The 27,245-nt window shown below is 47.8% G+C and overlaps 1 protein-coding gene across 5 annotated transcripts in view; it reads right to left on the reverse strand.

Moving 5' to 3' along the window:
- The window catches only part of LOC129383544 (uncharacterized), a 220,587-nt gene that overhangs the window by 74,488 nt on the left and 118,854 nt on the right, over positions 1–27,245 (reverse strand). For all 5 annotated transcript variants that reach the window (XR_011896011.1, XR_008611424.2, XM_055068133.2 and 2 more), the window contains exon 3: positions 14,977–15,193. Coding sequence is in view for 3 of the 5 variants with exons in the window: in XM_055068133.2 (XP_054924108.1) it covers positions 14,977–15,193 (217 nt within the window). In the remaining 2 variants the exon portion in view is untranslated. The remainder of the gene's footprint in view (positions 1–14,976; positions 15,194–27,245) is intronic.

Raw genomic sequence — 27,245 nt, forward strand, 5'->3', positions numbered from 1 at the left:
CTGCGCATCCTCATGAGCCCTGACGTCACCAGCCGGAGCGCCCATCGCCGTTTTTACGTACAGCGCCTACGCCTAGTCACTCTGCCAGGTCACGCAGCGACAGGGGGACTATCCAACTGACCATTGGAAAGAACCCGCCGGACCAACAAATGCTTCTGCGCATCCTCATGAACCCTGACGTCACCAGCCGGAGCGCCCATCGCCGTTTTTACGTACAGCGCCTACGCCTGGTCACTCTGCCAGGTCACGCAGCGACAGGGGGACCATCCAACTGACCATTGGAAAGAACCCGCCGGACCAACAAATGCTTCTGCGCATCCTCATGAACCCTGACGTCACCAGCCGGAGCGCCCATCGCCGTTTTTACGTACAGCGCCTACGCCTAGTCACTCTGCCAGGTCACGCAGCGACAGGGGGACCATCCAACTGACCATTGGAAAGAACCCGCCGGACCAACAAATGCTTCTGCGCATCCTCATGAACCCTGACGTCACCAGCCGGAGCGCCCATCGCCGTTTTTACGTACAGCGCCTACGCCTAGTCACTCTGCCAGGTCACGCAGCGACAGGGGGACCATCCAACTGACCATTGGAAAGAACCCGCCGGACCAACAAATGCTTCTGCGCATCCTCATGAACCCTGACGTCACCAGCCGGAGCGCCCATCGCCGTTTTTACGTACAGCGCCTACGCCTAGTCACTCTGCCAGGTCACGCAGCGACAGGGGGACTATCCAACTGACCATTGGAAAGAACCCGCCGGACCAACAAATGCTTCTGCGCATCCTCATGAACCCTGACGTCACCAGCCGGAGCGCCCATCGCCGTTTTTACGTACAGCGCCTACGCCTGGTCACTCTGCCAGGTCACGCAGCGACAGGGGGACCATCCAACTGACCATTGGAAAGAACCCGCCGGACCAACAAATGCTTCTGCGCATCCTCATGAACCCTGACGTCACCAGCCGGAGCGCCCATCGCCGTTTTTACGTACAGCGCCTACGCCTAGTCACTCTGCCAGGTCACGCAGCGACAGGGGGACCATCCAACTGACCATTGGAAAGAACCCGCCGGACCAACAAATGCTTCTGCGCATCCTCATGAACCCTGACGTCACCAGCCGGAGCGCCCATCGCCGTTTTTACGTACAGCGCCTACGCCTAGTCACTCTGCCAGGTCACGCAGCGACAGGGGGACCATCCAACTGACCATTGGAAAGAACCCGCCGGACCAACAAATGCTTCTGCGCATCCTCATGAACCCTGACGTCACCAGCCGGAGCGCCCATCGCCGTTTTTACGTACAGCGCCTACGCCTAGTCACTCTGCCAGGTCACGCAGCGACAGGGGGACTATCCAACTGACCATTGGAAGAACCCGCCGGACCAACAAATGCTTCTGCGCATCCTCATGAACCCTGACGTCACCAGCCGGAGCGCCCATCGCCGTTTTTACGTACAGCGCCTACGCCTGGTCACTCTGCCAGGTCACGCAGCGACAGGGGGACCATCCAACTGACCATTGGAAAGAACCCGCCGGACCAACAAATGCTTCTGCGCATCCTCATGAACCCTGACGTCACCAGCCGGAGCGCCCATCGCCGTTTTTACGTACAGCGCCTACGCCTAGTCACACTGCCAGGTTACGCAGCGACAGGGGGACCATCCAACTGACCATTGGAAAGAACCCGCCGGACCAACAAATGCTTCTGCGCATCCTCATGAGCCCTGACGTCACCAGCCGGAGCGCCCATCGCCGTTTTTACGTACAGCGCCTACGCCTAGTCACTCTGCCAGGTCACGCAACGACAGGGGGACTATCCAACTGACCATTGGAAAGAACCCGCCGGACCAACAAATGCTTCTGCGCATCCTCATGAACCCTGACGTCACCAGCCGGAGCGCCCATCGCCGTTTTTACGTACAGCGCCTACGCCTGGTCACTCTGCCAGGTCACGCAGCGACAGGGGGACCATCCAACTGACCATTGGAAAGAACCCGCCGGACCACCAAATGCTTCTGCGCATCCTCATGAACCCTGACGTCACCAGCCGGAGCGCCCATCGCCGTTTTTACGTACAGCGCCTACGCCTAGTCACTCTGCCAGGTCACGCAGCGACAGGGGGACTATTCAACTGACCATTGGAAAGAACCCGCCGGACCAACAAATGCTTCTGCGCATCCTCATGAGCCCTGACGTCACCAGCCGGATACTTAAATGATTCCTTGACTGAGAACGGCATCACACATGAGCATTCCAGGCAGCCACAACAAGCGAAAGGCCTTTACCGAAGTACTTATTTTGTGCAAGTCCATTCTATTCATATCGTTACTTAAGTAATCATTACTTAGGCTGCCGGACTGCTCCCTACTGTGTGCGTAATATGAGTAAAAAGGCTCCTACAACCGTTAACGAACATGCCAAGGCTTTGGCAGACGACTAGTAGACTTGATGAGAAATATTATGAAATGAAAGATGACCTAATGAGCTGGATAGGAACTTAGCTGAACCCTGTAAAACAAGCAATGAACTTAATGAATGAAAGCTTTGAGGCATTTCGATCACAAATGCAATCACTAAAGAGCAAAATAACCAAAGTTAAGGTTGACAATAGGGAAGTAAAAAACAACAACTTGCGTCTTGCAAAGTAACTCGGAGACATTAAGAAAGAGTTAACTGACATGCAGCAATACAGTCATAACACCAACCTGGAAATAAAAGGAATACCTCTAGCCCGAGAGGAGGATCTAACATCGACAATTAAAGCAATTTCGACTTGCATTGGCTCCGAGATTGCCGAGTCTGACATCGAAGTAATTCATTAAGTCCCGTCGAAGGACAAAGAGGAACCCAACATCATAGTAAAATTATACTCTCGCAAAGTTAAGGACCGGGTTCTGAGGGCGGCAAAAAAGCAGAGGCTGAACACGTCCACCTTCGGATTCAAGTATAGTTCGCCAGTGTTAGTGAATGAACACCTTTGTCCAGCAAATGAGATGCTTTTGGCAAAAGCATTACATGCAAAACGAGAAAAAAATTGGAAGTTCGCCTGGATGTCAGACGACAAAGTTTCAATGCGCAAGACAGAAAATTTGAGGGTTCTGCACGTGACATGCGCAGGGGACCATAATAGAGTACAGTAACCGATCTAGATTATTATTAACGCAGAAGTTGAAAGGGCGTCGCACAAACATAAAAACATATCAATGTTCCATTGCAATATCCGCAACATAAAGAAAAATGTCGACCAGCTACTAATCTATTTGTCGCAACATTCATTTCGATAACATATAATCGCAATAACAGAAACTTGGCTAAAGGAAGATGAGTACGTAAATATACCTGGATATGTGATGTTGTCACAGCCAAGAGCGCATGCGACACGTGGCGGTGGAGTAGCCATGTTTATCAGGAACGAGCTCAGTTTCCAGCGTCTAAATATTTTCTCGAGCACTCAACAATCTGCGGAAACGCTATTTGCGACCACCTCAATTTTATTTTCATGCCACAATCATACTGACATCATACTCGTAAAACAGAAAAGTTGCTCGCGAGAGACCGCACACGTGTTAATTATTCGCAAGTACACACCCTCTTGCAACACACAATGTTCGAAATGCTGTATAACGATGATGTCCAAGTAGAATGTGATAACATTATTTGCAGCATCACGAATATAATAAAGCAGTCATCGTATACGTGCGCACGGCGTAGGTATGATCACGCCATATGTCCTTGGATAACACAGCCTATTCTAGCTCTACTGAAGAAAAAAGATTACTATTACAATAAGCTGAAGTTACGCAAAACAAATGAATATTACAAGGCTCAATTTAAGTACTTCAGAAATTAATCAGTTGGGCTAATGCGTAAATACAAAAGGGCATATTACGCACGTCTCGTTGCCCGTTGCGATACAAAACAAACATGGCAAATAGTCAGAGAAATGACAGGGCTCGATAACAAAAAGAAAATTCTCCCTGACAATGTGACAGCTAGCCTTAGAAATGATTTTAATGATTACTTTGTCACGGTTGGCGAAAACATTACGAAACATTTTATTACTGCTCGGCCCACCACTTATGTTGAAAAAAGTGAAAACAGATTTAGCTCTCAGGCCATAACAGAAGAGCTGGTGACGTCTTCTATAAAAAATCTACAGTTGAACAAAGCCACTGGAATTGATGGCATACGAGCTAGGGTACTGAAAGACAATCCAGATATTTTGAGTGCTCCACTTTGTCATTCATTTAACCATTCATTAAATACGAATTCCTATCCAGATGCATTAAAAATGGCAAAAGTTGTACCAATATACAAAACGGGCAACCATAATATGCCCAGCAGCTACAGACCGATATCCGTATGGAGTATAGTGAACAATATCTCAGAAAAATTAATCGCTCAACAGCTGAAGGACTTCCTTAGCAAGAATAACATAATTTGCCCGGAACAGCATGGTTTCGTCCCCGGGAAATCCCCATCAACAGCTGTGCTTACTTTATCTCAAATACTCATCTCTGCGCTCAACCATCAAAAGAGTGTTATTGGAATTTGTGTCGACATAAAAAAGGCGTTTGATACCATTTGTCACTCGGCACTACTGAAAAAACTGAAGTGCTATGGCATCATCGATGGCGCTCATGACTTGTTTTCCAGTCATCTCGCATCGCGAAGGCAGAAAGTACTAATTGATGGTTTTCTATCCGAATCTAGAAATGTCACATGTGGTGTGCCGCAGGGATCCGTATTGGGTCCCCTTTTATTCGCTCTATACGTTAATGATTTCCCGCGAATTCTACAATCATCCGTCATCAATCATCTTTCATTCAAGCTCTCGGTGAGGCTTTGGTAGGCCTGATTTTTCTGTACGAGAATTGATATGAATAAAAGCACTATCTACTATGTATCTAAACCATTAATGTATGCGGACGATACTGTAATTTTATTCAGAGGTAGTTCACTTGATACCTTACAGTATACTGTACCCAACGAGCTACAAGCTGTTTCAATGTGGTTTCGTGAAAATCAACAATTACTAAACGCCGATAAAACAAAATACGTTACTTTCCATTCACGAATGAAAACTCTGAACTACGTTTCAATTAGCATATCATTAAACAATCGAACCATTGAATGTGTTTCGGCTATTAAATATCTAGGCATTATATTTGACCGTAACCTTCCCTGGAGCGATCAAATGAATACCGTTTGCAAATATTTGTCATTCAATTGTTACACTCTGATACGAGCACGTCAACACTTTTATTTGACATTGCTACGAGCATTATATTTTAGCCTATTTCACTGCCACCTTAGCAATTGTTGCTAGTCGTGGGGCCAAACGTACATAACATACCTTACTCCGTTATTCCGATTACAAAAACGAACTGTTCGTGCGATTACTTTCTCCTCCGTGCGTCATCCTTCTAATCCTCTACATCAGAGGCTGCGTATACCGCCGTTTACGGACATACGGGACTACAACATTTCCTGCTTAGTAAATAAAATAATAAACACGAAACACACCTCTTCCACGCACCATTTTCACGTTTCTATCGTTAAACACATGGCATGCACGCAACGGTAATCTTAATCACCCTCTTTTTCGAATGTGTACGGTGAAAGATTATTTCAATTCTCTGGTGTTAAGCTGTAGAGTAATTTGCCTCTTGAAATAAAACTCGCGAAAAATTTTGACATTACTCCAAATGCCACTTGTTATCTCACCAAGCACGTTCTTGAGTTTTCTTTGTTTTGTTTGTTTTTAGCGCAGTTCTGTGATTATATATAGTATTTACCGCTTATGTATGGTACTTTCGCTATTTCCTTTGTATAAGACTGCTAATTATTGCAGTACATTTTTTTGTATTGTACCCATCACTAGCCGCTTTAGGCTATGGGATCAAAAATCTTTGTACGCACTTTTCATATTACTATGTAATGAAATTCCCTTTTGATTTGATGAATTGATGTGGGGGCGAGTGAAAGCATGTGATGCTCTTCACAGCTCTAGGTGCAATTTCGGCTCCTTTTCCACAGGCAAAAAACCTGCCAAAGGTAGAGGCGCTGCTATATATGTAGCCCCTGGCGCTTCAACAAAATGCGATTGCCGTACGGTATGCTTTCTAAGAATAGGCGCTACATATTTGTAGTCATATTCCGGTGGAGTGGTAATAACATCCGTAATATGTCGGCTGATTTTCGCATATGAATTGCGCAAGAAAATTTCCCTTTAAAATGTAGACACAAAGCAGGAGTGCGAGATGACTTTCGTCTTTCTAATTATTTGATGTAGAATTTTTCGTGTCCGGCTGGAAAAATTGGAGCAATGTCGTGCGTGACAAGAAACATCCCATCGCATTTGATGGGGTCAAGCAACTCGGACGCCCCAGAGTTCGACGCCTGTAACGTATTTGGACACACCCGTCTCACAGGAATCAGTATTTACTTTAAAACTTCTAGTAGAATCATAGCGGAAAGTTTAGTGAATATATTCGGCTTCGTGAGTTCTAATACAGTGGTTTGTGGCGATCTCAATACACGTAGCGTCATCTGGGGCAGTGAACACAGCGCTGCTCAAGAAAATGTCATGTTGCAGCTCAGAAATGCATTCTGACACCTATAAATTATTTCTCAGATATTCCTGCATGGTTGTCGTTGCTCTACTCTTATAGATGTCACTATCGACTCAATTCACCTGTTTGGGGTTTGCGCACGGGTAACAGATATTTAAATGCAAGACTGCGACCACCGCTCGGTTCTGATAAAGCACCGAGCCGCTGAAGAACACAGGAGACAGGCTTTACTAAAAAAATTCCAAGTGGCAGGATTTCTGTCACTGCATAACTAGCAGGGCAGGCGAAATAGGTATATTTACAGTTGTGCAGAAACAATTTGAAAGGGATATTGAGTGACAGTTCAAACATTTCCATAAAGCAGGTACCCGTTCAAAATTTTTCTGTAGTTGACGGTGAATGCCCAAGGGCTATGAGAAGACGAGCAGAGCGTGCATGCGACCGATCCAGAAGACTGCAGGCGCACGAAAATGCACCAACAGTGCATTCAAGCTCGCATCTGCAGAAACTAGCTAGGGAATACTGGCGCGAATTTCACGCATTGTTGTCTCCTGTCCCACTAGTTTCACGAACATGGTCGGTAGCCCACCCTCTGAGTGGCCGAGTTTCTTGAAGCCATCCTCTTATTGCCCTTGTTATAGCACACAGCGTATCTGAAGTGATGATCGCTCGTGAATTTTGTCAGCAAATAACTGGACCTTGCTTATCAATTACATGTTATAAATTTGTTAGTTGTGTAGCCCTCGCAAACCGGAAAGTTCGTGCATGTTTTTTTTTTTTTTTTTTTTTTGAGAACAGCCTTCACTAGAATGTACGCTTCCCTTAGATGAGTTGAAATGTGCAAATGCATCATGCTGTAAAAAGACAGCTACAGGAGCAGATGGCGTTACGTATATGATGTTAAAGAACCTCGGGTGTGCGTGCAGAATAGCACTCCTAGAACTTGTTAACGGCCTCTTGATAACGACAACTCTTCCTGATTCGTGGAAAGTCGCACATGTAATCCTCTTCCTTAAACCTTGTAAGAACAAACTTTGTCTCGACTCCTTCCGGCACGTAAGCCTCACAAGCTCCTTTTGTAAGCTAATGGAGAAGATGGCAGACTGACGACATCAGCGGTTGTGTGAAAACATAAAGGCACCATCTGGTTATATGAAGCTTTAGAAAACGCAGTTCTGCTATTGATGCCATGGTGGACTTTGCCACAAATATTGAGGATGAATGTAACTGTGGAAATATGACAACCACGGTCTCTCTAGACATTAAGTGAGCATTTCACACTATTAGTCATATACATGTGCTTTTTAGCATGTTAGAACTTGTTCTATCAGCACGATCTCTGCGATATATTTCACAGTTCTGAAGAGACAGCAAAATTTTTAGGCAAGCCAAAGAAGGGCCGAGTAAATATCACACCGTCACAGAAGGCGTTCCACGGGGCAGTATACTTACCCCCTTTCTCTTCAACTGTGTAATGGCAGCTTCACCACAAAAGCTTCCGCTTGGTGTACATTATTCATTGTACACAGATGACGTCCACAGGTGGGCTTCTGGTTCATGTGTACATCAGTTACAATCGACGTCATAGAAATGTCTTGTTGTTATTGACAACTACTTAAAAAGGGGACATGTGACTATATTACCATACGACAGCTGTACTGCCTTTAGCGAGAGAGCCGTTAAAGAATTTACAGTTTAGTATAGAAGAAAAAGCTTCGATGTCTGCGAAGCAGAATAATTTCCTCGGCATTATTCTAGCTTGCCAATTGTCATAGGTCTCGCCATAGCGACACGCTTGAAAGGAAGTAAATTATGCAGCAACCTAATGAACGCCTTCCGCCGACTAGAAAGCACAGCATGGGAAGGATCAGCCTCATCGCTATCTGAACTTCACAATGTACTCATAAACAGAAATTGCTTATTCGGGGCCCAATCGCCATGGTCTATCGCGAAATTCGGGGCAAAGACGAAGATTTATTCTCAAGAGGGGTTAGAGTGCATCTTCGTGTCGCCCAGCAGGCTCGTGTCTTCTTATTATCGCTGAGTCATGCGAGCGGTCGAAACTTGTAGACTCGCGTACTCTATTCTAAAGAGGACTTCAGAAAATGAACGTAGGTGAAATGCATATGATTCAAGATAATAAAACATAATTACTGAATTGTGAATTATGCAGAATGGATCTCGGTTATTCCTATTGCATGTTGTCAACACCCAACATATAATAATCAGTCAAGGGTATCATACGCAAGATAGATCTGTTCATGACAGCTGCACAACCACTTGGACCATTCCAAATTAACTACTTATATTCACAGTATATACGTTTGTACACGGACGCTTTGTGCAAAAATAATTCGTCGGCATATGTATTCATTTTAAGGGACCTGAAGCTGCAACAAAAGTTTAGATTATCCCGAGTGTTATATTGTGAAGCCACTGAGCTAAATGCAAGCCTTTCTGCCTTGCGCTTCATAGTGTCTGTTGAGATGCAGAGAAATTGGTTATATTTGGGGGTTCCCAATCCGCCGTTATGCATGCGGCACATAATGCATTTAACCCTTTCTCTGCCGCGACAGAAGAAGATTCTACTAAATTCACCAGGAATGTTTCCTCGCTCAGTTTGTAGAGCTTTCTGTTTAAACAGCGCCATTACTTCAATTCAAAGGGAATCCTTTATTTCGCAAATTAAAGATAAGTTGAAAATGTTTTCACTGCATGACTCTATTGTCTTGCAGAAAAGGATTTTGCAGAGCACGATACACTATGAAAAAAGAGAATACGAAGAAAAACGTTGCAAAAACACACACAAGTTAGTGGATGCTTTTACGTAGCACCTAACGTAGTTAGGAGGCCGCCTTCGTATGGTAGACTCACGGGTAGCCCCAAGGTCCTCCGGGCCATCCATAAAATCGTCGACATTAGACTCCTCAAATAAAAGCCCACTACTTTCCGTTTTCGAGAAAAACTCTGCAAGGCTGTGGTCTAATGAGGAGTCGTCAAAACTCTTTCTTTTACGGGCGGTTTCACTGCCTCGCTTCGAGGAGGCAGCCATGCTTTATGTGGGTTTGTCAGAAGCGGCAATGCACTGAAAGGCGAGACACAAATGGCACAGCGTGGACAAATGTGTCCATCTAGTATCAGGAATCGCAACTAGATGCAATAGGAGGAGTATAGTCGCCATAGATCCCCTGAGCGAGAAATGTTTGTTTATCACGACTACGGTCGTCATTGGTTATGCTGGTGCTAATTTCATGGCGTATATGCTTGTCAACAGGAGGTAAGGGGCTAATGCACATTTAGTATATGAAAACATCAAGAAACACACAAACGCAAGTGCAAGAAACGGCATTGTAACATATGAGTGGATTGAAGCACACTGAAATAATCCATGAAGCACTACAACGGAACACTGTTGCAAAATAGGCGCCACGAAAATGAAAATGAAATAAATCTCCCTCATATTAATAGTTATGTTGTCCTCTGGTCGACTCAGCAAAAACAGCTGGTTTGATCAGAAGTCAACGTGCTTCGAGTTATTCGTCATAGGTTCTAGCATTAAATCGTCCAACCCGCCAAAGCTGAGCAACAATAGAAACTTAGTAACACAAGTGCAGCGTCTGCGACTCGAGACAGCGTTCACGCATCGCTTCTTAGACGGGGTTCGACGCGCTGTTGGTCCGCAGTGCTTCATGTTGACGAAGACGTACAGTACCATCTGCTCCAGTGCCCACAACACGTTATTGCGAGGCCAATACCGGCCGAATGCATATTGTTTTTTGGCCGCGACCCCAAATTCAAAAAAAAAAAGACACGACAACTAATCACGCGGCTGTTACTCATTTACGAGCCGTATCCCAGAAATGCGGTCTTGCAATATACGCCGCGTAGAGGCATCGTTTATCACACCTAAACCTCTCGAAAATATAGCTTCTGAACGTACCGTGTGGCCTAAAATATGATCATGACGAGCTCTATCTGTAAATGAATGATTATATACAATGTCACAACCTGAGTAGTTGTCTTAATGCGCGCATAAATGATGATTATCTCCAGTTCAGTTCATTTTGCGGACAACACAGTGTTACATGCTGGTATGCACTACACATACCGCTCCATTTAAACAAACATCCTGTAGGTAGGTTATAACAATGTCTGTCTGAAGCATAGAAGAAAACTGCAGCTTATCTGCTTCTTGCAAAAAACGGAATAATTAACTTTGAGCGTCAGCAGCCTCATTGTAGCTCATAAATGCGTACATATGTCTGAATGAGTTGAGCTGAAAAATACCGCATGATACACTACGGCGAATTAATTGGAAGCTACGTTTACTTGCTTATCTCGAGTTCACCATCCGCTGTTTTGCACCTAATCCTTCCCTGACGTACTGCTTTGTTGTCATTCATACTTGGATGATATTAAGTAGATACGACCCTACCTTGGACGATGTGCGTCATACTCGTTTATACATCCGCACAATTATACGAAATACACAAAAGGGTGATCAAATAAGATAAGGGCCCCTGAACACGCAATAAATCAATCAATTTGGCATTTGCTCCCGGTATTAATCAACATGTTCAACACCCTCCATGAATCAATAAGATATATAATATAGCAAAAACAGAAAAAGAAAGAAAAGAAACACATGGATGCGGTATCTTTGCATGATAAGCCCGTTCGCACAATTAATTGCACATAGAATGCCACAGAAGTGCTAAGGTTGATGAACCTGGTACAAATTAAAGCCAATCTCGGTCTCTACACCATGTCTGTACTTTGCGGCACGAGCTCGAGTTTTCTCATTAGCGCGCCATGTCATCGCTCACGTGTCTACACATAGTGAGAGATGGCTAGTACTTGTACACGGGTACACTAAAATATAGATGCCACAAACTTGCCGAAATAGCTTTTTTTTTTCAAGGCATCTGAGTGGCTATAGTTGTTCCACTGCGACGTTTACTGATATGCGAGAGAAATTACCCGATAAATCAGCATACAGAAATGTTTTAAAGTTGACAGCTCTTACATTATCTCAGATAACGCGGCACCTTTTTAAAAGGTAGCCAACAAACCAACGTGTTTCAGAACGGCTTAACATTTGCATTCCTGAGCAGAGTGGGAAAGGCCACATAGAAAAACACATGTGTGTCCCCGTCGCTGCTCGAAACAGCTTGCTTCGGATGAAGTGAACGCAATGGGCTTCCGCAGTTCCTCTTTGCGTGGCGGCACCGAGTTCCGCATCGTATCGCAGCGCACAAACGGGCGCGCGAAGCACGGTAAAAAGTCAACGACAACGTCTTGTGCCAAACTGCGTGCCTGTCATCGAGGGCGCTTCTCTTACGGTCTTCTGGGCCGGTTTCCCTTGTCGTGCGCTTCAAGCTTCCCCTGACGGTTTTCCTCCTCGAGCGAATCAATGGCATCTCTGCCGCAGTTAGAGCCTTTTGTTGAACTGTTCACCCATTCAGACGAAGATGCCATGCAGCACGAGCAATCAGACTCCTCCCGTGACGAGGAGGAATTCGACGCGGCTGACGTCGACACATGCCCCGCCTCGTCGTCCCAACGATGAGTCGGCAAGGGCATTAAAGGGACAACCTGCCTATTGTGACAAGAGAGATTCGCCACCCTCCGCCCAGTTGGCCTGGCGCGCTCTTACCGCGACATGTAGACTATTTTACGCTATCTGTAGATATTAAGGTTTTCGTCTACTCCAGAAGTCCGTCTCTCTTCCTCCTCCCCGAAGTCGCAACAGTGCCGACCAAGAATGGAAATCCCAGGTGCGGCAAAGAAACAAAATTAGGAGCCGGATGAAGAACCGAAGGGCCAAGAACAGCACAGTTGCCAGCGTTCTACAGAAGAAACTCACGCGGAAGCTAGGATAGAGTACGTTCCTCTCATATATCGCTCTAGGGATTCGTTAAAGAAATTTCGGCGGAAACCGCCTCAGCATGCCTGGTAGAAAAAAGTTAATTTCTGGGGATTTACGTGCCAAAACCAGTACAAACTCATCAGACACGTTCAATGGCAGGCTCCACAATAACTTTGACCACCTGGGGTTCTTTTACGTGCACTGTATCCACGGCACAATGGCGTTCTTGCACTTCGCCCCCACCGGAATGTGTCCTCTGCGGCTCGGATTTGATCACGTCACCTAGCGCTTAGCAACGACGCGCCGTAGCCGCTAAGTTACCACGGCGGATGCCGAATGAGTGTCGACGGTATAAGGTGATTAGCATTGAAGCAATGCAGCGACGCCGCATTGCCACCAGCGAAACGCGTCACGAATGTGGCCTGTACTACCGCCGGGCTCCTCTGTGGCGCCTTGCTCTGGACATGGTGCATCATCTAGCTGCTCCCCTGTGAGGCATGCGCCTAGCACGTGTCCCAAGTTGGCGGCAGAGAGGTTCAACGAAGAACAACACATACCCAGTGGCGCATACCCAGTTACCCAAGGGGGCGTCACGTAGGTTCATTAAGGATCGGCACATACCCAGTCAGCCGACTCCTTCCAACGGTTGGCTCGAACTGCCTGAACACAGCAGCCCCACGCTCTGCACATTGGACCACGGATCACCCAGCGACCTAAGTTCTCGTGAAAGTGGGTAGGTACACAGACGAGCATACCGTAAATTGCGTGAACTTTTCAAATAATGACAAGTGCATTGGCGCTTCTAGCGTCACTAACCTATCGGTATGCTTAGCGTTTCTGCACCGCCATATTTCTTTGCACGTTCATTTTGACCTATACGAACGTGAGGACTACACAGGAAGAGCATTTGTCATTATCGGTGTCATTTATTTCATTTCCGCACAACCGAAAGTAAACCGTAGCGTTCGTTTCATAATATCCGAGAAAAAAATAAAACTGGCGCAAGGGGGTTCGTCACCTCCGAGAAAACCTCTCACTAAAAGGCGTGAAAACCTGCTTACAATTTAAAGAGATGAGGGGTAGACTATCCATCGCAGAAATTCTAACCCGCATACGAGGGACCGCTACACCCGAGGACGCAAGCGCACCTCCATCAATGTCTTTGATTTGAGCTCCGGTGAGCCTCACGGGCGAGGCTCACCGGTTTGCACTCGTAAAGATGACAGTTACATTGTTGACTGGCTATTTTCAGTCGAGCGTGTGAGAGCTTACAACAAAAGGGACGACGCCGCGAAAATCTTAAGCGTTATTTTTTATCTTTCTGACGTCGCTAACCTTCGGTTGAAAAACCGCGAGTCTTCATCGTGGTCCCCACTCAAAGGAACCTTGGAATGAGCGCTTGGGCGCCCTGCCGAGCGACACTAGCATGCCGAACAGATTTCGTGCGAGCAGGCAGATAGCCAAGGCAACACTTCCATTCATTACGCCGTCTTACAGAGCAACGAAAGCTTAGCGTGCAGGGAATTGACGAAACAGCTCAATTATTCCGGACATAGCGCACATGGCTTCAAATTCAGCATTTTACTCTGCAGTAAGTTTTGCGAACTAAGAGAGTATTTATTAAATAAAAGGTAAATATGCCCTAGCAGAGCAGAATATTGCATTCGTCGTGAAAGCCGGTTCCCGAAGCCATTGTGCCCTGCTGCGAGGTAAGCTGCACTCGCGCTCGGGAAGAGTCCGCAACAGACGTGTGAAGGTGCGAAAGACCGAAACTCTGTGTCCTTCGTTGACGCATGCGAGGCCCAGCCAAAAGGAGCCGAACTGGCACGTGACTGAACGCCTCGCGAGCACTGACAACGCTGGCAAAAGCGACAAAAAAAAAAGGAACTGTGGAGCGATAATTTTTACGGCAGCTGCCAGCATCGCCATTTATCGAGCATGGGAATGATGGTTATCACGTGTATTTGCGTAACCTTCGTGTTTCTGGCTACGGGTGGTTTGTTACTTGGCAAATTGATAATTTTGAACAACTTATTTTGTTATAAAATTCACAATTTGTAGGATGATGCCAGCGTGAAAAAAACTAATTAACGTCCTCTGTTCAAGAAAGTAGGCGCGTTTGAATATCTGTAAAGATCATGCCTAATGTAGTCACGCTAAGGTTTTAAGCCAGAATCACGAAGGCTAGAACAAATCCATTCTATGATTCCCACGCTAGGTGAATGATCAGGAGTTCGCTCTAGCAGTTCTAGTGCGCAGCTTATGTTTGCCCTTTGCGAGTTAATCGCCACCCGGTTGCTTGGAATTTTACGGAGTTGAGCAATGTTAGAAAAGCACTACGTTCTCGTCGTGACACAGATGCATAACATGCGACGGGGATTTACTATGTGTGATTACCCTTTCCTCACATTTCTGTACGGTCATACTCCAAGGCAAGAAATATGCAGGCGAATTATCTCAGTAAGCGCCATATAGTTGGGACTGATTATATTAGTTCTTTCAGAAAGGGCCAAATATAAGGAAGCTCACGCACCGCCACTTGACTAATTCCTTTTCCGAAGCCATCCTTATTTGAGATAAGAAATTTGGTGGTAAGAAAGTCGTCCTTTTTGGCAACAAACGCTTCCTGGGAACAAGCATTGTCCTTCCAAGTGCCGTCTTTTGCGCGCCCCATGAAACAGAAGGAAGGTCCTCCGACTCCTGCTTCCATTGCTGTGGTGTCCTTGTCATCTTCTATTCCAACGATGTACCTGCAACATAAATATGAAAGTACTGTGAAAGCTGCAATGAAAGGCTCGAAAAACAAGTGATTCATGTGTATGTCAGCACACTTACTGGGTACCCAATTTTTCTAGTCTAATTAGACAAGACTACACCCGCATGACCCTCAATTATTCTTTCTCTCCATCCTGATATGTTGTTTTCTTGAAAATAATGACTAACAGATTCGCGGTCTTTGCCATCACAAAAGTATTGACGAAATATAAGAGAAGCGGCACTGCAGAGCTGAGGAATGCTTTTTACCAATTCAGATTCATGAAAATGCGCATAAATCAATGTATACCAGAGTTTTTCCATTGGGCCCCAGTGATATGTGCCAGTAGGGCTCACTAATCAAATTCGTGACCTTCAGCTCAGCAGCAAAACGGCATAGCCGCTGAGAGTCACCTCGACGGGAAAGATGAATATTGATAACTGATCAACAGGCATGACACCAACGTCCGTTAGACGCTTATCTCTAAATTTGTGAGTCGGTGACCATTTCGAGAGGACATGCATGTGCCAGTTTACTTTGCGGCAAAGATACAGAATGAAATCCGCAAATTTATGGCACCTTAGTAGGCGCGTTACTAAACTTTGCTCCACCTGGATTCCGCCAAGTGAGTTGCGTCTACATATTTTTTATCCATATTTTCGCTGTTTACATTTGCAACTGCGTGCGGAGCACTCTCCTTCCGGTCGAACAAAAAACACAATTTATTGCGTAGGTGGCACGGCCAGTTCTGAAATTGTGAGAGACTCTTTCTTTATCCTCTTTCCTATTCTGTGTACCAAATACCAGTTCTTTCACAATGGTGCTGGTTTATAAATAGCGGGTTGCCAGGCGACATCGGTCTTCAATCCCTGTATGCTTCAATCGCTGTATGCAACCAGTATGCTTGAGAATATGCATAGTGCTAACGGTTCAGTGACAGCGGCTTTTTCTAGTCGGGAAATCGTGCGCAGGGCAGTGACTATCAAAGTATTTTTCCCTGTCTACGTTAAGCTCGCTTGGAATCGCACGCCGTATTTTTTCACGTAGGTGTCCCAGTTCGCAAGTACAGCATTCGAGATTTTTGCGACGCGCTACTGCGACTAATACTCCTATGTGTGGGGATTAAGATTTTCGAGTGCTGTAACTGTAAAGGTGATCGGCGATATAGGCCCATTCCAGAAAAAAAAGACGCCGCCGTTCTCTCATTGAAACGACGAACCACGCTTGGAGATCAAGCTGCACTATCCCCTTCCTTGTGTGGCTGACAAGGATATCCGACTGGCCTTTGCGCCCTATCGGAGGGTCACGGACATTTCGCGGGAACGCTGGCGTGCACACCGACCAGGTCAATGAAGGGTCAACTACACGGCCGACGCCACTGGAGCTAAAAGCCAGTGTCAAGTTGCAGCGGCAGCTAAGTGTCGCTGGTGACCGGCCTGCGTCCCGACGAATCAGTCACGCGAGAGTACTTGAAGGGAAAAAGTGCGCTGCACGCACCTTGGGACGCGCTCACATTTCGTGCATCGCCAGCATTCTGTCTTCGTTTGCGTGGCTTTGACGAGCGTGCGCCGAGCCTATTCCTCATGAAGGTGAGCTGTGTGTTCGGATGCATGAATGGCATGAATATTATCGGTAACATCGGGTTTTCACGAGACGAGATGTGCCGCCGAGCTTGGGTTCTGGCAGCGACAAATGGCAGCCGTTAGACGCCGACAGAATCTGCGCTATTACCTTGCGCTCTTCATGAAAGTTCAAACTAAGCTGCTGCTGCCTGGGCAGTGTCCCACTGATATTGTGTTCGATGTGAATTTATACCGCGAACAGACAAGAATGTAAAGCATGTTTCATGCAATGAAAGCTGTCAAAGCAGCGAACGGGGTTGTCGTTTTCTAAAGTGTGAAGTCGTGTTGAGCGTGATTTTCATGAAAGCCTTTTGTCTCGTTGTCGCTTTCTTAGATTCGAGCTCCGGTTCCGGGTTGCGCACACCCTACAGTTGCGTGAGGTTGTGATCAAACCACTGTCTCTCACTTACCTTGCAGCTGTGACCGCACTCAGAGTCGAGGAATTCTCTCTTGAACCGTCCATAGGCACCCTCCGTGGGAGAACTCTGTCTGTTTGGACGTCTCTGCTCCGTCTCCTACTCTCAAAATTGGGGTTTAGCTTGCCTCTGCTGGAGCTTGGCTTCAGTTGTCCTCTCTTGAAAGTAGGGGTTGGCTTGCCTACACTGGCACTTGGCTTGCGCATTCCGTTCTCGATCATCGGTGGTAGCAGCTTCCCTCCGCTGGCGCTTCTCGCTCTCGAAGCTGGGCATTCGCCTGACACCGGCGCTGCCACTCTGGTGCAATCTCCCGCTGCCACTTGCGTCGAACGGAATCCATGGGACGAAAGGGCGCGCGCCGGCGAAACACCTGCCCATATACCCCTCTCCTCCCGCTCCATCATAGTTGGTTTGTGCCATTAAAGGCACGCCAAATGCAAATAGTTGTTCAAGTTAAAGTAATACATTAGTGCTCGGTAATCTCTAAGGCGTCAATATTATCGCGAACAGAGCCTTAATAAACGAGAGATTTGGGTAATTACAGGAAATCATTAGAGACTCCCGAGCGACATTCAAGTACTTGCCCGATGACGAAAACCCTCCTCGGTTAAATTCTGTCACTAGTACTCAAGCACTCGTTGCAAAAAAACATCCCTGTATTGCATTATAAGGCGAAATAAAATGCTAGTTGTCCAGTTCTATTTTATTTTTATAAAAAAGGAACTCACTCAAATTGACCTTGACAACGATGCGGGCGGTCAACAGGTCTCGTTATCGCTCTACTCCGCGCCGCCCACGCTTTTGCGTTTCCGTAGTTTAGTTATCGCTTAGTGTTGCGCTGGTTATGCTGGCTCGTGAAACTCTCACAAATTGCAAGTAGCAGAGAATTCACCTTCCATGTGATGTCACGGGATGCCAGAACGGCCTACGACCCTTGACCAAAAAGCAGCTGCAGCGGCTAATCCACCTTGGATCGGTACCCGTATCGGTCTTGGATCGGTACCGTCGTCTATCGGGCGCCATTTTACTGACCGACGGCAGCAAACGGCGGTGATGGCGCATTCAACGTCACCACTCCTCCAGTTGGGTGGCGGGACCTGTTTTTTCAAAAAGGTGTTTGGATTCTTCAGGTGGAATTCTCTCGTAAACTAAGCATTTTCTTCGCACGAAGCAAACGTTGCGAGATTTCTGGAATGGTATACTGACACGTGTACTTATATTTATCGGGCGACCAGGTTTCGCCGCCTAACAAATCTTATCGCACAGCGCGAGACGCGCCTGCATGTATCCGAAGTTTCTGGAAAGTTATCGATGCTTCTATCCGCTGTCTGTTGTCGCCGAACCTTGTGTTATCTGATTTCATCGCGTGACGCGAATGGTGTAGAACTTTCTGGAAGGCACGTGGGTTCCAACGATTAGTCTGGAACATTCGATGATTACTATATAAAAGCCGACTCGCTGGACCCGCTGATGAGATTTTCGACGATCGCCGACCGTGTTCGCCGCTATCGTTGTGCTATAAGTGTAGCCTGTTTTTCTGGGCACAGGTTCCCACAATAAAAGTTAGTTTTGTCCTTCACAGTATTGCTACTGTGTTCTTCAACGTCGCCACCACGTGACGTCTGGTGAAGGTGCTTTTTGTTCATGTACCGGACGTCCCCGACAAGCCGTGATCCGAGCCCGGACCGCAAAGAGAACACCAACGTAGTACCGGACCATCGATCCGCCGTTTTCAACAGCTTCCCCCGGAGCACGGACTTCTACCGGAGAAGAGCAAGAAGATTGTGACCAAGGCAACCCCAACGGCAGCCCCAGCGTCCCCCATCGTGCTGCAGCAGCCTAGGGAACCACCGACGTTCCGCGGTTCCACATTTGAGGACCCGGAAAGCTGGCTGGAAACGCATGAGAGGGTCGCTACGTTTAACAGCTGGGCAAGCGACGACGAGCTACTACATGTCGATTTCACATTGGAAGACGTTGTCAGGACGTGGTTCGAGAAGCGAGAAGCCACCTTGACGACGTGGGACCTCTTCCGAAGCGGCTTCCTGCAAACATTTACAAGCGTCGGGTGAAAAGAGCGAGCCCAAGCGCTACTGGAGACCAAAGCGCAGCTGCCGAATGAGACGATCGCGATCTTCACTGAGGAAATGAGCCGTCTGTTCCGCCACGCCGACCCAGAAATGTCCGAGGAGAAGAACGTCCGTCTACTTTTCGCTGGAATGGAAAGAAGCCCACCGAAGACCGTTGACGAGTTTCTTCGTGAGGCGACGAGCATTGAGAAGACACTGGAATTGCGGAACCGGCAATTCGACCGACGCACCAAGCCAACAAGCTACGCCGGAATTCGATCACAGGCCACGTACGATCTGTGCGAGACCATCAGGGCCATTGTGCGCGAAGAACTGCGCAAGGTCTTGCCATCGTCGCAGCCTCAAGTGGCCTCGATCGCCGACATCGTGAAAGAAGAGGTGCACCGATCGCTTGGAGTTCCTGGGGTGCAACCACAATTACCGCAGCCCCAGCCAGAAGCGATGACTACGCCGCCGTCGCACGCCGTCAAGGCCACGCTCCGCGACCGCGCCAGCGCCCTGTAACGCCACAATTCCGTCGACCACCGCCACCGCCGCCAGCACGGCCACCCGTCGCCCAGCGCAGCTACCCGAGGAAGACAAACAATTGGCGCGCCCCCGATCACTGCCCACTGTGCTACCACTGCGGCGAAGCCGGTCATGTGTACCGCCGATGCCCATACCGCGACCTGGGATTGCGAGGCTTCGCCGTCAACGCACAGCGCCTGAGGGAAGGTGAACGCCCTCGTGACATCTCCGACTGCCTCGCCGCTACTCAGTGGAGCCCTCGACAACCGTCCCATTCGCCGTCACCAGGCCGCTACCTGTCGCCGCAGCGCCGACCATACACTGGCCCAGCCCGGCGCCGGTCAGCGAGCCCATATCTGGAAAACTAAAAGCAGCAACCGATGGAGGTGCGTTTGCTGTTCGTCGAACTGACGAAGATCCTCCGCCGCCGACGAACACACCGAAGAAACTACCTCAACGACATAACCACACGCCACCGTCCCGACCATGTCTGGAAGCAAAGAATACGACGACGAAAGAGGACCTGACGACGCGACGTTCCAGCTTCAGTTCAACACGACGCAGCCGTGATCCGACGCCAAGACCTAACTGCAACGCCAGACAAAGAACCACCGACCTCGGCGTGCTTCTCGGCGGCCACGCAGTCACCGCCTTAGTAGACACAGGAACCGATAACACCGTCATGAGTGGACCCATCGCAGCCCAATTTAAGAAAGTTAAGATTGCATGCGCAGGCCCGTTAATTCGGACCGCTGGAGGACACCTCATCACGCCGAGCGGAATCTGCACGGCAAGAATTACCATTCATGACCGGACTTACCCTGTCACCTTCGTTATCCTCCAACAGTGTTCACGAGACGTCATTCTCGGCATGGACTTCCCGAACCAACACGGCGCAATCATCGAACTGAAGTCAATAACGCTGTCGGAAGATCAAGCGATACCGCCGGAGAGCCCTCGTAGTCACCACGCCTTGAGTGCGCTCGAAGATCAAGTGAGCATCCCGGCTCGCTCCAGCATTGTTATTTCGGTCGGCAACAAAACACCCGCTGACGTAGAAGGCGTCATCGAAGGCGACCAACGTCTACTGCTCGACCGCTAAATTTGCGTCGCAAGAGGAATCGCTCGACTGCACGGAGGAAACACGAAAGTGTTGCTGACAAACTTCAGCCAGGAGTTCACGCACATCAACAAGGGCACGACGATCGCATACATCGAGGAAATCCAGGAAACCAGCGATGCGTTTGTCTTCTCGGATTCTGTCGTATCTGCCCCGACGACCGCAGTTCCCGAGCCAGACTTCGACATAAATCCAAGTCTCCTCGTGATTAAGCAGCCACAGCTCAGAAGTCTGCTTCGACGATACAAAGACTGCTTTTCGACGTCATCGAGGATTCGACAAACACCAGTCGCAAAGCAGCGCATAATAACCGAAGAGTGCGCTCGAACACTCCGCCAGAGCCCTTACCGAGTTTCCACGCGAGAACGCGAAGCTATAAGACAACAAGTCGAAGAAATGCTGCGCGATGACATCATCCAGCCGTCGAAAACCCCATAGGCGTCTCCAGTTGTTTTAGTGAAGAAAAAGGACGGAACCCTACGTTTCTGCGTCGATTATCGTCAACTGAAAAAAATCACGAAGACGTATACCCCCTCCCACGGATAGACGACGCATTGGATCGGCTCTGCAATGCTAAATACTTCTCATCGATGGACCTCAAGTTTGGCTACTAGCAAATAGAAGTCGACGAAAGGGATCACGAAAAGACCGCCTTCATCACGCCAGACGGCCTCTATGAGTTCAAGGTTATGTCATTTGGACTGTGCTCGGCGCCTGCAACGTTCCAGCGCGTGATGGACAAGGTTTTAGCAGGATGGAAGTGGCAGACCTGTCTTGTTTACTTGGATGACGTCGTCGTCTTCGCCGGAAATTTCGACGATCACTTTAAGCGGCTTGCGACAGTATTAGAGGCCATCAAGTCATCAGGGCTCACCCTGAAGCCGGAAAAGTGTCGCTTCGCTTACGATGAGCTTCTATTCCTGGGCCGCGTCATCAGCAAATCTGGAGTACGCACCGACCCGCAGAAGACAGCTGCCATCGCAAAGTTCCCGCCGCCAATCGACAAGAAGGCAGTACGCAGATTCCTTGGCATGTGTGCCTACTATAGGCGCTTTGTCAAGGACTTTTCACGCATCGCAGAGCCGCTAACACATGTAACGAAATGTGATGTCGAGTTCAAGTAGGAAATGCCGCAGGCCGACGCATTTCAAGAACTCAAACGACGCATGCAGTCGTCGCCGGTACTTGCACACTTCGGCGAGGACGCCGATACTGAAATTCACACTGGCGCCGGTAGCCTAGGCCTTGGTGCCGTCCTAGTCCAGAGGAAACACGGACTTGAACAGGTGATATCTTATGCTAGCCGGTCGCTGTCAAAAGCGGAAGCCAATTATTCTACGACTGAAAAGGAATGCCTCGCCATCACTTGGGCTACAGCAAAATTCCGCCCTTACCTCTATGGCAGGCCATTCAAAGTCGTCAACGACCATGACGCGTTGTGATGGCTAACTAACTTAAAGGACCCTTCAGGACGGCTGGCGCGGTGGAGCCTCAGACTGCAAGAATATGACGTCACCGTAATATACAAGTCCGGAAGAAAACACTCTGACTCCGACTGCTTAAAACGCGCCCCCATCGATCCCCCGCCGCAAGACGACGAGGACGACGACGCCTTTTTTGGAATAATAAGGGCGGAAGACTTCACTAAACAGCAGCGAGCAGACCCGGAGCTATAAGGCATCGTCGAGTACTTGGAAGGGAACACCGACGTTGTCCCTAGGGCATTTAAGCGCGGCTTGTCTTCGTTCACACTACAAAACAACCTGCTCGTGAAGAAGAACTTCTCACCAGTCTGCGCCAGCTACCTTCTTGTTGTACCGTCAGCGGTGCGTCCAGAAGTACCGCACGCCCTACACGACGATCCAACCACTGGGCACCTCGGATTCTCCCGGACGCTGTCGAGGATACAGGAAAGATAGTACTGGCCGCGTCTGACCGCTGACGTCGCCCGTTACATCAAGACATGCCGAAACTGTCAGCGACGCAAGACACCACCGACAGGGCCAGCGGGATTACTACAGCCGGTCGAACCTCCTCGTCGACCATTCCATCAGATTGGGATAGATTTGTTGGGGCCGTTTCCGTCGTCAACATCCGGAAATAAGTGGATCGTCGTGGCGACGGACTACCTCACCCGCTTCGCTGAAACTAAAGCTCTACCAAAACGCAGCGCAGCCGAAGTGGAGAAATTTTTCGTCGAGCACATCCTGCTGCGACATGGTGCCCCAGAAGTCCTCATCACCGACAGAGGAACGGCTTTTACAGCAGAGCTCACCCAAGCCATTCTGCAATACAGCCAGATAGGCCACGGGAGGACAACTGCCTACCACCCACAGACGAATGGTCTCACGGAGCGCCTGAGCAAGACCCTCGCCGACATGCTAGCAATGTACGTCGACGTCGAACACAAGAGCTGGGGTGCCGTCCTGCCGTATGTAACATTCGCTTACAACACGGTGGTGCAAGAAACAACACAGATCACGCCGTTTAAGCTGGTTTACGGCAGGAACCCGACAACGACGCTCGACGCCACGCTGCCGCACGTCACTGACGAGGAGAATCTTGACGTCGCTACCTATCTCCAGCGCGCCGAAGAAGCCCGACAGCTCGCCCGCCAACGGATCAAGACCCAGCAGCGTACCGACAGCCGACACTACAACCTCCGACGACGCTTCGTCGAGTACCGGCCCGGTTACCGTGTTTGGGTGTGGACCGCGATACGCCGATGAGGACTGAATGACAAACTATTGCGACGCTATTTCGGACCCTAAAAGGTCATCCGACGTATTGGCGCACTGGACTGTGAGGTTGTGTCAGCCGGCGTTTCGCATTCACAGCGGCACCGCCCACGATCTGAAGTGGTCCACGTGGTGCTCTTTAAACCCTTTCACGGACGCTGACGAACTTCCTTATTTTGTTGTTTTCTTTGCTACGAGTGCTTTTCTATATCACTTCCGTTTGTTTGCAGCATCGGGTAGATGCTTTTTAAGAGGGGGTTTTGACACGTGTACTTATATTTATCGGGCGACCACGTTTCGCCGCCTAACAAATGTTATCGCAAAGCGTGGGACGCGCCTGCATGTATCAGAAGTTTGTCGCCGAACCTTGTGTTATCTGATTTCATCCCGTGACGCGAATGGTGTAAAACTTTGTGGAAGGCACGCGGGTTCCAACGATTAGTCTGGAACATTCGATGACTACTGTATAAAAGCCGACTCGCTGGACCCGCTGATGAGATTTTCGACGATCGCCGACCGTGTTCGCCACTATCGTTGTGCTATAAGTGTAGCCCGTTTTTGTGGGCACAGGTTCGCCCAATAAAAGGTAGTTTTGTCCTTCACAGTATTACTACTGTGTTCTTCAACGTCACCACACGTCACAATATAAACAGTCCACGTCAACTTAATATTTGTCTTTAGTGTCCCTTAAACTTGACCCCCTGCGTGGCACAGGACGCCGGACGGCGAAGACTCAACTGAGAACAGCTCCGCTGTTAAAATTTACCAAGCTGCCCGCCTTTGGATTGCCTGCATCACATTGCATCGCCAACGCTGGAGGCCACTGCCATGTTCGTCGGGCAACAAGGGGCCACGTCACTTATCTGGCCGCTTGAAAAAGGAGGGATTCCTGCGGACACCGTGGGCCACGACACTGTTGCTATGCATCCGTACTCACGCAGAACACACGTACAGGTTAGTTATTTGGAAACTAAGTGTTACCGGGACAATAATGTTCGTCTCTTTGCGGTGTTGTGGCCACCTGGTGTAATTGATTATGTGAAGTATGTGCGCGCGGCTGTGTTGTACTTTTGGCGCCTTTTGGTTCTCGCGGGTGACGAGGAGGTAAACCCGAGCCCTATGACTAAAGCGCAAGAAGACAAGCTTGATGCCGTGGCAGCAACAGTTCAGCGTCTTGAAGCGAACAACATAAGCCTTTCTGAGTCTATAAATAAGGTCCTGCACATCCACATCACCCTCGAGAACGACCTTAAACTGTTAACTAAGAGGGTTGCGGAATTGGAATCCAAACTTGAAACTCTACCTTCTAATCAGCCCGTTTCTAATGAAAATACTGACATCTCTAAAATTCAGGACAAGGTGGACGACCTGGAAAATGGCTCAAGGCGGTCAAACGTGTTGTTTTTTGGCATTAATGACAGCGATGCTGCTGAGCCTTGGGAAAACTCAGAGCGGCATGTGAGGGAATTTCGCTCTCAAAAGCTTGGCATTGCTGTTACCTCCATTGCCAGAGCTCACCGCTTAGGACGTTTTTCGACAGACAAGAAGCGACCCATCACTGCAAAATTTTATAATGAAAAAGAAGTAGAATCTGTCCTTAGTCTTGGCTACAAACTAAAGAACACCCATTTAAGTATATCACGTGATTACTCTGAGGCAGTTCATCTGAAACGCCGTGGACTGTGGCAGTTTTCTAAAACGATAAGGAGGGAGGGGGACCGCATTCGTCTCTCGTTCAATAAACTTCGTGTGAACAATGATGTTTATCTCTGGGATACTACTGGCAATCGGGCTGTGCGTACGTCCGAGTCTTCTACCGAATGACACTATCAAAGTCATCGTGATGCTTCCGATCGTGCAACACCATCATTGTCGGGATCAAAGTGTTTAGATAAGATGTGTTTCCTATACACTAACATCAGAAGCGTTACGGCGAAAAGTGTTGCCCTCTCCTCCCTTATCGACTCCACTGGGGCCTCGATATTAGCACTGACTGAAACGTGGCTGAACGATTATATTGCCGACCATAACATCCTTTCATGCGAATCAGGTTTCAATATTTTTCGATGTGACAGAAAGCACAGGAGAGGAGGTGGCGTCCTTATTGCGACGAAGCAAGAACTGATTACGGTACCAGTTGTTGTTTCCTCTTTTCTGGAATGTATATTCATCTCGATAAAGTGCATTTCTACAAATATTGTTGCCGGTGTGTTGTACCGTCCACCCGACCTGTACGATGGATTTGCTGACGAATTTTGTCACCTACTGACTGATGTGTGTACGCGTTTTCCTAATTCCGTCCTAATTATCTTTGGTGATTTTAATTTCCCCAGTATCAGTTGGGACACTCTATCTGTCTCATCAAGTGATAAAGATGCGCACGCTTTTCTGCAGTCTTGTCTAGATTTTCACCTAACTGAGCTCATTACAAAGCCCACGCGATCCGCAGGTACCACTGCCAACATTCTCGACCTGATTCTAAGCAATAATCCCGATGCTTTTTCTAAAATATTTCATCTTGGTGGTCTTTCTGACCATGACATCATTACCGGGTGCATCAATCACCATATGCTTGACAAAAAAACTACCTCAAAGCTGATCAGGTGTTATAACAGGGCTAATTTTGACCAGATGAATCTCGAATTAACCACTTTTTCTGGGCGTTTCTTAGCTGAATGTACTTTCCGCTCCATTGAACAGAACTGGGCTTCCCCTGATGCTTCTGAAAAGTTATCTTTCGGAAAGACGTCAGTTTGTGTCAATGAATGAAATGGTATCTGAAAGAAAGCAAATAATCTCAGGAGTACCGCAGGGTAGCATTCTCGGGCCTTTAATTTTTAATTTATATATAAACGACATAGTCCGTATATCTTCAGAAGTTAAATTTATAATTTATGCTGACGACACTAGCATATTTGTTTCGTCTTCATCAGATGCCGAACTTTTTCATAAAGGTAATGCCATTTTAGAGGAACTAAGCACGTGGGCAGATAATAACCAATTAAAGATAAATGCAAAGAAAACAAAGGCTGTGATGTTTCATTCTATAGGCAGGAAGGTTTCGGTAGTACGTAACCTAATTTATCGCTGCTCAGAGATAGAGCTAGTTAGGTCTATTAAAGTACTTGGTGTACATTTTTCAGAATCACTGCAGTGAGATGAGCATATCAACGCGATATTACAAAAGTTAGGTGCAATAACGGGAATTCTGAACAGAAACCGCTACTTAATTCCGAAGTCAATAAAATTCTTAATCTATAAGGCGCTCTTCGCTTCCTATCTAAACTATTGTCATTTGGTCTGGGGGACTACAACACAATCGAATTTCTCGCGGCTATCAGTCATGCAAAAAAGAATTTTGAGAATAATTGAGAATGTGCCACTCCGGCATCCTACTGTGGAGCTCTTTAAGAAATTTAAAATAATTAGAGTACAAGACACATATGAGCATAAATTGTTGCGTGAATATCGCCTTAACTATGATGGTCATGATTCTATCTTCATGGGTTTGGTGAATCTCCATTTGAAGGAAGCATCATATGCCACTAGAACAA

This window comes from Dermacentor andersoni, chromosome 8, assembly GCF_023375885.2.
Source record: "Dermacentor andersoni chromosome 8, qqDerAnde1_hic_scaffold, whole genome shotgun sequence".
Lineage (NCBI taxonomy): Eukaryota > Metazoa > Arthropoda > Arachnida > Ixodida > Ixodidae > Dermacentor > Dermacentor andersoni.